The sequence below is a fragment of the Lethenteron reissneri genome, chromosome 20 (assembly GCF_015708825.2).
Source record: "Lethenteron reissneri isolate LAM-NWPU_2019-01 chromosome 20, ASM1570882v1, whole genome shotgun sequence".
Taxonomy (NCBI): Eukaryota; Metazoa; Chordata; class Hyperoartia; order Petromyzontiformes; family Petromyzontidae; genus Lethenteron; species Lethenteron reissneri.
In genome coordinates, this window is record NC_083798.1 from 5,175,783 (window position 1) to 5,191,646 (window position 15,864).

Genomic DNA, 15,864 nt, shown 5'->3' on the forward strand with positions numbered 1-15,864 from the left:
GGTTCACAGCGCAGCGTTCGAACCTGCTCACACCACCACTGTACCTGCATCAATAATGTATTTTACAAAAGTTAGCGCAGTATGGGAATGGGATTCTGAAAGCTTAAATAAGAGTAGCACCATCACTGTGTTGATCGATCTGTCCATGTGAAAATATCAGTCTTGCTGGTGATGTTCGTGGTGGCTAGGAATCTAACTTGGGCACGTGCATTACCATTGTGTGCAACTGATCCACCATCTATATTAATGGATGGTCACAAATAATATTTCTGTTCCTTATTTTAATACTCACTTGACAATCACCAATGATTATACTTCTTAGCACATTGCAGGATAATGCAACATAATTGAGACACAGGCATCTAGATTTTTATATTGCAACAACATTTTAGGTGCAGACAATAAATGACACAAAATAGCATGTATTCGCTATCTCCAGACGAAGAAGCCATCTATTTATCTGGCTGCTGTAGCCGTGACAGTATGTGACACTTCAGTCATTAATGTTGTTCATTTCAGGAATAACAAGCAGGTACAAACGCAGATGGTAGGCACACATTTTTGTTGCCAGGGGTGTTTGGCAAGCATTACCGATGCAACAGTGTCAAAAGAATAATAATTGAGAGGTTGTAATTCTGACTTGATATTTTTCAATATGCACTGACTGCAGCTGATGCACAGCCCATCAAGTACAGAGTATTTTCATGTTATGGAAATTACAACATGTACATTTGAGAGAATAAGGGCATTTAAGATTTTAAACGAAATTTAACCTGCTACAATTCACGAGAATAAGAAGTAATGCATCGTACCATTGTTTGCCTAGAGACACAGTTGCGAGTAAAGGTAATGCAGACAGAAATGAAACGTGCTACCATACGCTTGTATTAATTCACTGGAAGAGATGTGCATAACGCAATGTATTTAGGATATACAAAACGCCGAAATGCAGATTTGAAATTAAAGCCCTCTGATTCGTGCCATGCCAACAGATTACATTCTGAATAGCAATTATCTGATCTATGTTTAGGGCATCCACTTCTATTCTTTAACTTTCATTTACTTTCACTCACATTCGAAAATGTTTCCAAATCTTCTTGGTTCTTTCGGTAAAGTCACGTAGAAGGGAAATAATAAAATAAATAAAATTAAACATAATAAAATACTAAATCTTTGTTATGTTTTATTTTTATTATTTTATTATTTCCCTTCTACGTGACTTTACCGAAAGAACCAAGAAGATGAATCCCTGCAGTCACGAAAGCTTTAAATCTAAATGTTTCCAAATGTTAGAATTGCTATTTTATACGTTTCTGGTTATCGAATGAAAATCGTGTAAGGCATTTGATAACTATTTGGCAAATTTGAAGTTTATAATTGAATCGCAAACAATAAATTATTCTAAGTGCAATACAGCAGGACTCCGTTTAATGAGACTTCAACGATTCGACCCAGTGGATTGCAAACGCTTTGTAAGACTGCAAAGTGCTCTCCGTAGGAGTGGTGCAGGGCTAAAGTGGAGCTACAGGGAAATGCAAAGGTAAGAATTAGATTTTCTTATGAACATTTTGCTTGATTATAAAAGATTTTTGCATAATTTTTTCGACTTAGAAATCGAGTCTAAAACATGAAGAAAACATAATTTAACATAGACCCATAACGGCACATTTCCACCACGTGGTTCTTAGAAAAATGCCAATGATTTATAAATCCGCAAATGTGTGGATGCCAAATTATCTTCTTGGTTCTTTCGGTAAAGTCACGTAGAAGGGAAATAATAAAATAATAAAAAGAAAACATAATAAAATAATTCTCACGACGTTTCGGCCACAACGCAAGCAGCCGTTCTTAGGTGAAGACCAGGTCTGTCGGGGAAACAGCGTCTGAATGAAACACCACCACGCTTGGAGCGTATATTTAAGCTGGGTTGGAAGGTGGAGAGCGCCTTGACAAAAGAATCACATATCTGCATTTCCCATAAATATGCTAAATTCCTCTTGATATGCAAATTATTTTGTCAAGGCGCTCTCCTCCTTCCAACCCAGCTTAAATATACGCTCCAAGTGTGGTGGTGTTTCATTCAGACGCTGTCTCCCCGACAGACCTAGTCTTCACCTGAGGACGGCTGCTTGCGTTGTGGCCGAAACGTCGTGAGAATTATTTTATAATGTTTTATTTTTATTATTTTATTATTTCCCTTCTATGTGACTTTACCGAAAGAACCAAGAAGATGAATCCCTGCAGTCACGAAAGCTTTAAATCGAGATGCCAAATTACCTGCTTAATTTAACATACTGCCGTGTACACCAGATACTTTTACAATTATGTAGTGCTAATCCAAACAATTTAGTGGTACTTAAAACAATGATAACGATCACTTCTGAACATGCGGAGTTGCACAACTACCAGGAAAAGTCAGTGCAGACATTGTATTCTGCAATCTGTGTGGAGATTTGAGTGAAATTCCCTCCTAACGTGGAGTTTCTATGGGTACTCCAGTTTCTTCCCACATGCAAAACAATAATAAAATGAATCTTGGGACACAGTGAAGTTTTCTTGAGGATACTACCTGAATCACATGAATCATTTCATTTTTAGCAGTAGCAACAGCAGAATCAGCAACAGGAACATAATCATAATTAACACGTTCCTTCGGAGTGGGCAGGTAGGAACTTGGTTGGACTGCGCATTCGTGCACGACAGACAAATATGCACGACATACAGACAAATAATCCCTGGTGGGCAGTGTGGAACCTGTTGTTCCTACCTGTATCATCATCACTTTCATCTATTTTCTGTACATGCGTGCCTCCATCCATTGCTTCACACACTGCTTAGAACATCCTATCAAAGAGACCTGCACATGCCATGTCCCAAAGTGTGATTGAGGTAACCCCGCAAGGGTGGCCAGGAGTGTTTCGGCCAATGAAGAAAACTTGTTGCCATTCATATTCTTGGTTCTTTCGGTAAAGTCACGTAGAAGGGAAATAATAAAATAATAAAATAATATTTTATTTTATTTCTGTGGATTTCACACCTGATGATGATTGCTTGTGTTGCAGTCGAAACGTCGTGAGAATTTGTATTGTTTTATATTAATGTTATTTTATTATTTCCCTTCTACGTGACTTTACCGAAAGAACCAAGAATATGAATCCCTGCAGTCACGAAAGCTTTAAATCAAAATTTATTTGCCATTCCTTAGGCTTCACCATAAATCCACCGCAATCCCACCAACGCTCGTCCATTACACATTTGGGGGAATTAATGGTGGGGGGGGGGGGGGTAACCATGAGTTTTTCGGCATGAGATCAATCCGTGTTGAATGGCAGTTTTCAGAATGGAGTTTAATTTTCTGCAAAAGCAGACTTTTGTTTTGCCGAAATGTGACGGAATTACGGCCAAATCAGGTACACTTCGGTAAATGCCCAGACCGAGAGCCCTGGGAACTGTGAAATATATTTTAAGTAAACCATTTCTAAGATGGATCTACAGCAGTAATAATTTTGAATAACAGCAACATTTTATTAATCTGAACTATAAATTACTAATAAGCACCAACAATGTAATTTAAGTGGCAACGATGAGTTGCAGCTACAAAGAACTAAGGGCACATTAATTGGTTGGTAGATATTTTAATGTGCTGCCCATTAATAAGCTAAAGGTCAATTTGTACATTACACACACACTTAATTTAGATTAGATTAAGTTAAGTAAACATTAGCCTAAGGTTAGTTAGCTTTTGTTGAATTTTCACACTTTCCACTTTGCCTACATAATGGACTTGTATTTTTAATTAAGCATACAACAAGTAATTGTGTGCTTGCTTTGCAATTTTAACAAGGAGTCTAAACTGTTGTAAACATTTTAATACCTATCTATTGTTTTACTATGCCATGTGTAATTGAACCTTATCGCAGGACCGCAGGGTCCCATAACCCCCCAGCTCTCGCATAAACTGCGTTGCAACGTCATTTTACGTCTGTCGAAGGCGAACGACACTGCCATCTCTTCCTCTCGACGAGCTCTACACGATGCGTCAATCAAAGTTTCTTCTGTGCATTCGCCCTCGCTGCTGCGCTTGGACACGACACGACAACAGAATGATCCGCGCCAGGTGTGTCGCGGCGTTTGTGTGCGCGGTGGGACGGAATCGCCAAAAGTGAATTCATTAATTACGATTTTCACTTCCGTTTATGCGGGACCACGGGGTCCCGCCATGAGGTTCATTTGTTGAGCCGTTATGAGTTGGGCATGTAGATGAACAGATAGAATCACTCCCCAGAAAATCATGCAATTTACCAAGCAACGGTGCAGCCCTAAAAACAACTCAGTTCATTAAGATAAAAAAAACAAGTTACTGATTCACCTGCAAATAATTTAAATTCACAAATTACACTGAATTTACAAGTCTTAATAATCAGCTAAGAAACTACACGTTACAATCCGTTTGATGGTGTTACAATAAGAGAGTGCAGCATGTACTATACTGTAGTGCATATCTAAAAATACTCGAGGGTTTGCTTACTAATGCGGAATTACAACAAGAGCTAATGTAATGGCGGTAGTAAAATGCATTAATCACTTGATAATAAAATAATAATTAAAGCTCTGCACACCACATTGCTTACACGTACTGGATGTTGGATGCTATACAAATAATACTATTTTTTAAATATATATCCCTGAGGGCTGAGAAAGCAGCAGTAGCACTGTCAAACAGCTTGAAAATGTAGTACTTGCATGATACATTAAATATGAACGTGTTTACATTTCAGTTTATTTTTTGTAAAGACATGGCAAACATTAACATACAATTAACATAATTATTTTAACAGTGCTGTGGAATGTCTAAATATTGTGATCTTTTAAATGTTTAATGACTTCCTAATTGACCAGATTGGAAAATCTTTAAAGCACAAATGTTAGGACAGGTACAAAGACCATATTTGGCAGTTCAAAGATATTAAGGAAGAGAGCCTAGGCATTGCTATGAGTTATATAAAACGTTCCTTCACAGATGGAACAACATGGATTGGATGCTTTTTGAAAGCATGATATTGAGCAAAAAGGCTGTCAACTTGCACTCTGCATTGGGGTTTGAAATAGTGACTAAACTGACAGCAATTATGTTGTAGTGGTCTTGTTAGTGTTTTTATTATAAGGTCGTGCTAATTACATACAAAGTGCTTGCCACAAATGAACCACACTACCTTGCTGACCTCGTCAAGGAGCATAAACCATTACACGAACTTCAGTCATCCTTGCAGTGGCTTTTGGCGAATCATTAAACAAAGACGGTAAGTGCTTCGCACACTTTCAGATGCGTTTCTGCAGTCATCTGGAACGCTCTTCCTTCTGATATGAATACACCACTGGAGCTATGCACTTTTAAATTTAAAACTCATTTCTTTAGAACAGTTTTTTTGTGTTTAGTTTATCCTTCCCCCACACCTATTAGCACGGTTGGCTAAGTACGGTGCGAAAGATGTTCAACATACATACATAATTACTTTCCCATATACCTTCTGTCTTGAAAATGTTTTTCATCATTGTACTAGAATGTGGTCTGAGCTCCCCTAGTGATCAATTTCCCTATTTTAGGGTTATAAGAGGGCTTAGTGAAAAGCATAGACAGAGGAAGATGTACTATGGAAGATAAACTCATTTGCTGAATTTCAGGAGGTGTTTGGAAGTATGCAAGCACCAGTGGTCTAAGACAAGTAATTAGAGCAATCCTCTCTCACTCGAACATGAACAAAGTTACCCTGTCAAATTGTTGATCACAAATTTGTACCACGTTTCGTTTTAACCCATGCTTCACAGCAATTATGTCTCGGCGAGAAACGATTTTATAGGCGGAGCACGTCACAACAAATGTGTTACCTTTCTTGGACTGCGGTTCCTCGCAGCTCTCGGGGACGCAGGGCCCCCAGGCAGTCCACGCTGACACGGGACACTCGGCAGGACACGGCAGGTCACAGAGGCGGCCAACGTCCAGACTCCGCTGTGCAGGGCACACACTGCCATCCACGGGCTTGGGTGCTGCCAAAGTCATCAGCCCACACACGTGGCATTTTTGCAGGATTGTAAGTTGGGTCAATTTGGAAAGGCGGAGGGTTTGGGAATGGAATGAGCATAAGAAAAGGGACGGTGTCATTCAGACGCTGTCTTCTCGACAGACCTGTTCTCCACCTGAGGACGGCTGGTTGCGTTGTGGCCGAAACGTCGTGAGAATAATTTTATTATGTTTTATTTTTATTATTTTATTATTTCCATTCTACGTGACTTTACCGAAAGAACCAAGAGGACGGTAAGGATGTTACAGTGAAAGGAGATTAACTGAAAAGAGTGGGTGGGGGGGAAGGGAGTTCAGGGGAGAGTGTAATGGGTTGGAGGGTTTATTGGGGTCAAGTGTGCAATGCATTCAGAAAATACTTTGGAAGATTCCAAAAGTCATGCATACTATTTAAACGTTCCGATGGCCTTGACTAAGTGTTTTTGTAATTACTTTCACTAGTTATTACCATGCAAATTTGCATTTGTAATAAAGTTTTTATTAATTTCTTGCTCTGTCATTTATTTCTATTTATTTTGAGCTCAAGAATTATGGGTATCTGCTAAATGAAATTAAAAGTTGGGGTAACTTCCATTGGCTATAACTGAATCATTATCACAGTCACATAGTACATAGTGGATTCATTAATTTAGTGAGAATATATAATTTGGAGTTGCTATTATTATTATTGCATGTCTACTATTTTTTATCCTGCAGAAACTGCATTAGAGCAGCCCTAAAACTGTGAAGTTTGACATTTCGTTCAACACTGTCACATCGGCACCTGCAGGTACTTTCACATCACACAGGAATGGTTGACACTTATGCCATTTCGTACATTGTATTTCACGCCTTATGGTCTGACCCTTATGCAGACAGAACCAACCTGCCTTCATTAACATTCCATCCATCCACAGTGCCTCAGCCATGCGCCATTTGTCAGCTACTGTTCTGCACAAAGGGACTATTTTAATTGACATCTCATGTCGCATCACTTGACTGAATGTCTTATTTCTTTTATTCTTATGGGTTTTTTTTTCCACCCACCCCTCAGTGTTTCCATTGAGTCCTCTTTAAACTTTAAATTGGCTCACCTGAGATCTCCAGTGGGACAGACAGCAAGGGTAGAATAGTAGGCCTCCATTTTTCATTTCCAGGCAGCTCTACACAAAATGCAGCAGTGATTTTGGTTTAACACGGAAGGTGGATCGGATGGAAACTATCAAATATTTCACTGTAAAATATTGATTCAGATGCACACGAGCAACATTTGTGATAACGATGTAGTCATTTCAGCACAGGAGAAAAATGTGATTCAGAGTATATACTGTCCTCTACATTATAAGTTTGTGATTCATAATAAAGGTTTTTGGGTTAGATCGCGTAAGTATAAATGTGTCGTAACCCTCCACCACCCGACACAGCCAATTAGTAAGGGATTTGTCACGTAAACAAAATGCTAAATAGTTACTACTTCAGCCCACCGGTGTGTTGGAGAGTAAATCCACAACATTTACAATTTGAATACAACGTTTCGCTGGTAATTACATCTGGCATCATCGGGCGATTTGCCAGAAAAGTGAAGCAATCTACCTGCTTCCGGTTTTAAATAGAGCAAGATGACGTCATCACCTGAACCCAATGAGGTGCAGAGATCAAAGGCAGAGGAGAGGGGGTATTATAATTATATAATAGGTTAGTAATTAGTTAATTAGTATGTGTTTCCTCTATCAGGAATTAAAAGTGTAAGATGTATTACTTAATAATACGCTTCCAGGCCGCACTAAGCCTGTAGCTGTCAGAGCGGTTAAAATCATTTATATTTCTCTCAGTTTCAATGGATTCTCGAATTAGTCTTGGCCAGTCATAATTAGTTTTACACAACACGTCAACGTTATCAAAATCAATTGAGTGTCCTTGTTGGCAAGCATGTTCTGCAACTGCCGACAGTTCTGTTTGAGAATCTTTAATATTTATTTGGTGTTCTTTTAATCTTACGCTGTCGCGAAAACCTACGTGTTAAACTGAATAAGTTTGTGAGTTAGTGCTGCCATCTTGACCAGACATTATGTCTTATGTTCGTTATAGTATAATAATTTCGCAATGTCCGATGTATTCTCAATATGTTAAAATCTAACTTTGATTATTATAAGATAGAATATTCTTCATTTTATTCACCAGTTACGCCCTTAGTTTTTTTTTACTGTGCTTGTGAAATACTCAAATTGTACTATCAACCATGGGTATTAATGATGGTATATATAAAAAAAAAATTGGGCATAACAAATAACAAGAACAACTCAGCTCCTATGTGGGTGATAAGTGGATGGTCACATTGCACGACTGCGAGAGATAGTGATATTTAGGGAGGCCTTCATCGAGTAGTGGATAGATCATGGCTGATGATGGTGATGATGTCTATGAACAATGATCAAGGTGGAATAAAACGATACATTCTTCACTTGTATACACTTGGAAACTTAGGTACATATCCTGACATGTACATAGAGGGAACTTGATTTAATCTATTGCTCTTTGTACCCATAGCCATCTCTAAATATTCTTGGAGAATTTTCTCAGAAATTAGATCAAAATGTTCATACCAGAGTGTGTGTATGAGCTGATGTGCCAGTTAATAGGTGCTTGCCTACAGCAATTGTACTATGCAAAGGGAATATTTTTGGATTTTGTTATGAAACATGGCTTTGTGTTATACTTTGTATGGGCATTAGAATTCCATCTGATGTACAATATGTCAGGCCACAGTTTGGCATACAGACCCTCAGTAGTATCGACAAAGGGCATTTGAAAGGCAGAGTACATCAGGGGCAGATTTCAATTACAGTACAGTATATGTGAGATGCAGGACTTGAACATGGTCAATATTTAAGGACTGTATGAATGGCAAATATGTGCAAAAGAATAAAATTTTGCCATAGTCATATGCAGGAGTTGTATTTTTTTTTATCAACTACAATACTCACTGTAATGTATGTATATTGAAGTTCTTTCGCACCGTACGTAGCCAACCATGCTAATCGGAGGTGGATTACATATTAATGCATTACACATTTACGCACATTCATGTTGGATTTCTGAAGTGTACATTAATATGTATATGTGGAAATATGCAGAGACACTTTAGATGACTGGAAAGAAATGTAGAGTGATGTTAGATTTTGGCAGAAGCAAATGCATGCAAGGCCTGCGATTTCTGCCTGTGCACTCTTTAACAGTCACCCCTCGTTGCTGACAGAGGTGAAGGAAAAATCAATACTGTGCATTCGACTCTTGCCACAAACTAGCTAAATGCCTTACATTTATCTTTTGCTTACTTGCATCAGAAAAAGTCGATGTTTTAAAGCACTGCTGGGCCAGTGGGACTTAACCCAAGAGACCCAGAATATCCCTAGATAAATATTTTTCACACAGACAAATAACCTTTGACCAATAGCAGTTAAATTAAACTGGCCAAATCCAGCACATGTCAGTTTAACCTTGTGCTGCTAATTTGGATATATGGCAGCAGTCAACCAGAAAGCTCATTCCTCACGTGCTAGAATAGCTGGAGCGTTTGAGTGATCTATTCCAATGTTATTTCGATATATTTAAGGGAACATTGATGTTGAAGAGGCTCAGCGAAGAATGGGTTATATGTGTGGCCACATATTATAGCCACCTTTTTCATGTCAGAATCAGCATCTATACAGGTAGTCCCCGAGTTACGATGGAGATGCGTTACGACGACCCCATAGTAAGTCGAAAATATCGTAAGTCGAAAATGGCCTCGCCTACCCAGGAGTCTTAAAGAATGGTGATAATTTAGCAAAACAGAGCAATTTACAGTACCGTACTGTATAAACTATATGCGTACAGTACATCCCGGCAGCGTCCCAACGTACAGTATCGTACCTCGTACGCTGCTGCGTTTGCCTGCCGCGCGAAATGTAAAATATTTTACAATTTGTCATATCGCTATCGCCATCGTAAGATCGAAATATCGTAAGTCGGACCATCGTAAGTCGGGGACTACCTGTATTTAGACTGCAAAAGGAGGAATCCGATGAGCTATGAAGCTCTTTTTCACAGATGTCCAGTATGGGCGGGCCAGCAAGTTACAACAGCAAACAATAAAGTAAAAAAAACGACAGGAGTGAAAAATAGAGAAAATGGTAAACAAGTCACTACATTTCGATGTAAAGCTTTCGTGACTGCATGGATTCATATTCTTGGTTCTTTCGGTAAACTCATGTAGAAGGAAATAATAAAATAATAAAAATTACACATTATAAGATAAAATTCTCACGACGTTTCGGCCACAACGCAAGCAGCCGTCCTCAGGTGAAGAACAGGGCTGTCGGACCCAGCTTAAAAATACGCTGCCAAGCTTAGCAGTATTCATTGGGATGCTGTCTTTCCAACAGCCCTGTTCTTCACCTGAGGACGGCTGCTTGCATTGTGGCCGAAACGTCGTGAGAATTAGATTTTATTTTTATTATTTTATTATTTCCCTTCTACGTGACTTTACCGAAAGAACCAAGAATAAGTCACTACATATACATAAATAATGAATGCATTCATTATATAAGTGCAATTTTTCAAGATTTGGCAAGGCAGCAGAAACAATAAGAAGCAGTCCCAAACCGCACCAAGAAAACACACAAGTTGTCCCTCAATAAAATGGCACATTAACGTGAAAAAAATATGGCTGTGAAAAGTGATTTCATTTTTTAAAATATATATAATGTAACCATGTTGCAAAAAAAACCACCGTGAAAATGTATAACTAGAATGATTATAGCAGTCAAAATTTCAGCACACCAAAGGCTTGTTTTGCATAATGTGATATTGGACAAAATGCTTATTATTCCCTCAAAAATAAATTTCAAGATCTAAAATTGAGTGCCAACTGCATTCGTCATCAAAATTACCTCCTAAATTCTTGATACAGGTTACAAGTTGAGCTTATTACACTCACGTATCAGTGCATAAATAAGTTAAAGTGTGCGACTGAAAACTTTAGATAAGGTATTCACATTCCAGAAGTTGCCAGTGAGCTGCTCAAAATCGACATTCTGCCTCAGCAGATAGGGTATCTCATTTTAATATGCGCATACTGGGGTAACTCTTAGATGAGTGTGGCTTCTAGGTTAATGACAGCACGATACAATCATGCACCTCAATGCAAAGCTATTTATCCAAATGAATATACCGTATAGATTATATTCCGAGCAGGCTGCCCCTCGGGGTGTTTCCGGCAGCTCCTACTAAATTACCTCCGCGTTCTCGCAAGCTCTTCAGGTAGGAGAATATGTTCTCATCGTCGAGGATGCAATAAAGGTCCCGCGTCTGAATCCCCCCACCGCACCACGCAGTCTGGTTCCCACGTCGGCGGTCCTGCTGACTGAGCAGTGCGTCCACTCGGCATTCGGCCCACTCGGCGCCCCTCCAACGATACCTGCGCGCCATCGCACGAAGCAGGGCAATGACGTGCGTGGTGGAGTGGGGGGCACGAGGCCAAGGAGATCGGCATATCGGTGTGCAATGGTGTGCCATTGGTCCTTGGTCCTGTCACTGAAACCAGCATAGCTGAAATGTGCCCGAAACATTTGCAAAGCGCACATTTGGTGCCATGTGGTGTAATTTGTTGCTGATGTTTCCATGTCACTCCTTCCTGTTCTAGTGCCCCCCCCCCCCCCCACACACTGCTTCAAATCCACCAGTTCACCTTTTTCTCAATTATCCTCTGCCTCTGTTACCTTCTACTCACGTCGCCCTGGCTTTTGCTGTCTTCCTGTACGGTGGCATTCTCTACCTAAAATTATTATGAACCCTGACAATGTTGAAGTAGACTCAGCCGATCGTCCCTCTATTGGTCAAAGCAGTAGTCCTATGGAGATATGGGCCCCCACCACAAATATGTGGAATTTCTCCGACAGGCTTCAGAGCCCTTATTGGAGGTGAGCACCACTCCGTTTGAGCATGGGGACACTTTGAATTTCCATGTTTACTGCTGCCGCTTTTGTGTAGTCTGCTCAAAACTGTGTAATAACTATTTTATTCTGCGTTTTCTATACATTGTTGATTTGTTTTGTTTGTTTCATTCAATTCCATTTCATGAATTCCACTGGTTGAGTGCACAGTTTATTTAAGTATTGTAATGTCTATGGTACTGTATATTTGCTCAGGCATCTGATTAATGCAATATACGCTTTGCACCATGGTTTAAAAAATATTATTCATGCACAGAAATATTACACCAGTGCATTTGACAATACAATGGTATTAAACTGTCCCACTGAAGGCTTTTGAGCACTTGAGTCAATGGCATGGATATATAGCATTTATTAAAACTGGTATTTTAGGAAAAAATATTTCAAGACCGTATAATTTTGAGAGTATTATATATTGGTCATCTCTTTTTTTCCATCCAACATTATCAATTATATATATGTACATATATACCGTACATACTTTATTTTGATCTATTTTATTGTAAGTCCTCTGCAATAGATCAAGTGCTGGCAGACCTAATTATTGGAGACACATTATTTATATATCAAATAATCTTAAAGCACTCTAGAGTTTAGAGTTTCTCAGACTATTGTAGACTGATGGAGTTAAAGCCAAAAGACATTTAGTGAAGGTCTTTGTAGCCTTATCAGTTTTGTTTTTTTATAACAACACTGTATCATTCCAAATGTAATTCATACACTCAGCAACAGCAGTAAATCGACTTTGTAATTTTTTGGTGCCAAGAAAAATCGCATGGGAAATGCGTGGGTAGAATGCATTGCATTACTTTCCTCCAACCATATCGGATTCACAATAACATAATGACATCTCACATTGTTCCTCAGCCAAAATGTGATGTGTTCATCTCTACAGTACAGTGAACACTATCAACAGGACAATACTTTTGGCTCAGTGCAAATGTTCCACAACGGCCTGCAGAAATGTAAATCCGCCAAAATTAAATGTGACCTTTGATTTTGTCAGTGTTAGTTTACGCCAATGTGCCTGACAACAGTTTTCTCTTTTTTTCATTTTCATTGACATTGTAGCAGAAATATATTTTCAAAAACATTAATTTTATAATATCCAATGCGAAATGTTTCCATTTAATTATTGATGTATACGTGATCAATAGTAAAACATCTAAATCTGATAACCAGATAGTATTGTTACATTAGAGGTTTAGTATGAAAAAAGAGGCTTCAAAATAGGCCGAACATTCGATGATTGATGTAATTTTCAATATCCTGTTTTCAAAAATGTAATCTCTACACTGCTCTGGCAGGGATATAGGACTAATGGTCTTAGTTTAAGTGCTGCCCCCACCCTGCTTCCCGTGCTTATCCACGATCTTCCCACTGCGTTCGCTTTGTTACTGTATTCCCATTCAGCTTCGTATGTGGCGCGAGGCATCCACACACCCACACTCGCCCACTACACGTGCCACCTCTGGCCACCCCACCAGACGTACCTTGAATCAATCAACACGCACACTCGCCCACTACACATGTCACCTCTGCCTGCCCCAGCAGACGTACCCTCACTCAATCAACATGCACACTCGCCCACTACACATGCCACCTCTGCCTGCCCCAGCAGACGTACCCTCACTCAATCAACACGCACACTCGCCCACTACACATGCCACCTCTGCCTGCCCCAGCAGACGTACCCTCACTCAATCAACACGCACACTCGCCGAATGCCACAACCCCACAAGTCACCCAACCTCCATAATGCACACCTTCTTCTTGGTTCTTTCGGTAAAGTCACGTAGAAGGGAAATAATAAAATAATAAAAATAAAACATAATAAAATAATTCTCAGCCTTCCTCAGGTGAAGACCAGGTCTGTCGGGGAGACAGCGTTGTGGCTGAAACGTCGTGATAATTATTTTATGATGTTTTATTTTTATTATTTTATTATTTCCCTTCTACGTGACTTTACCGAAAGAACCAAAGAGATGAATCCCTGCAGTCACGAAAGCTTTAAATCGAAAAATGCACACCTTCTTGGGTGCCTCCCCCACAGCGCTCCTCAAAGCATCACCCCATCCACTGTGTCTCTTCTACTTAGAACTTACCACCCCCTGTGTGCAAGGCACTAACTCGCTTCTTGGTGTTACTCCGTGACACTTTACCTTCCCCTCGTGTTCCCTCACCCAACCCCATCTGACCGTACGCTGTACCATTCCCCTGGGGTTTTTTTTGCAGTAAAATAATTCTTGTAAAAAAAACACATATCTTTAAATAAGATGTCAAATTGCATCATTAATCATCCAGAATGGTACCGTGAGCAAGATAACATAAATATGTGTTAAATAAATAGCCAAGCCTATTTACACGATATAGCTACTGGGGAAATTATAATGAACAATAAATACAACAGATGCTTTATATATATATAAATTTTTGGTAATTAACTGAAGTTCGAAAATCCTTATTCCTGAGACTTGTTTTTTGTTACGTGTTATATTGATAGAATAATTTCATCTATTAATGGAATTAACATGCACTTTGAAATTATTAAAGCTATTATAAAATATAATGATTGAAAATCACTTCTTTAAATTCAAGATACTGTTTTTAAAGGCTTCTCTGCGCTACTGTTAATGTCATTAAATACAATGCACCCACCATAGAAAATCGTATATTATTTTGTTAACGAGTCTATGCAGTCCACAGTTTGTAATTAAACTTCATTATACATTAATCCCAGTTAAGCAAACGTAAAGTGAAAATAAGTAACATATATAATCTTCAACACAAATCTGGCCATGTATTTTTTAACAAATCCATTTTACATGACAAAAAACAGTTTTCTGTGATACTGCTGAGGTAGATTTGAAATGCTGTGACTTTGTGTGTAGAATACAAATTCTCTCTGTAATTGTATGCGCACACAGTGGCTCAAATCATTTTACCAAGCAGTCCCTGCTGGCCATTTAATAACTGGCTGCAGCGTTGTGTGAATAGTGTTCTTCCCAACCAATTTCATGGGTGGTAAATGGAGGTGTTAGTTAGCTTTGAAACAGCAGTTTGGCTCCTGTCACCGCGAAACACAACCACTTCGCTTTTATTTGACAAATCACAGGAAAAATATGGGAAAATAACGATGATCAGTTGTGAATTGTAAAAAAAAAGCAAAGTAACTTTGGTCAGAAATTATCACTCATCAGTTCTAATTTCTGTTGGTTATCCTAAAACAGTAATGCAAATTCAAGATTCTATGGCATAGACCAGTCACACCAAAGGACAATCAATGCTCCCCTCCCACAAATGAGGTTGAACTTATTGACTCCAAAGTGACGATGCCACCGGATTGGAGCTGAATTAAACCCCTTGATTGCCTGCTCGTAACCCAAACTTTCTGCCACAGTTGCTGCCTGGCTAGATCGAATTAATGCATAAATAAATAATGTGCAACACATATACCGTGGGCAAGGTGGCAGCTCCCGATCACTGGCGCTGCAGGGCTCCTCTTCCTCAAGTGGCGGGCAGTCCCTCCCGCCCCCCAGGGCTACCTGCACCATGGGCCGTGTGCGCGATCGGAAGCCGGCCCCACCCGTGGCGCCAGGCTCCTCGGAGCGGCACGAGCGAGAGCATGGGCCCCACGCTGACCACTCGCCCACCTCGCAGGCCCGCGCCAGCACGCACGGCTCCAGGGATTCGGGCTGCCCGCCAGGGTCCCCACAGAACCTGGCAACCACCGATGAGCAGGAAGGGGGGCACAATTGGGTGTAGAGAGAGAGAGAGAGGGGAAAAAACAACAGAAAACAATCAACACTAGTC

The 15,864-nt window shown here is 39.7% G+C and overlaps 1 protein-coding gene across 1 annotated transcript in view; it reads right to left on the reverse strand.

The window, feature by feature from the left end:
• The window catches only part of THSD7A (thrombospondin type 1 domain containing 7A), a 329,681-nt gene that overhangs the window by 137,019 nt on the left and 176,798 nt on the right, over positions 1-15,864 (reverse strand). Inside the window, 4 exon segments of the mRNA XM_061554639.1 lie at positions 5,887-6,045; positions 7,153-7,221; positions 11,335-11,516; positions 15,508-15,771. Coding sequence (XP_061410623.1) covers positions 5,887-6,045; positions 7,153-7,221; positions 11,335-11,516; positions 15,508-15,771 — 674 coding nt within the window.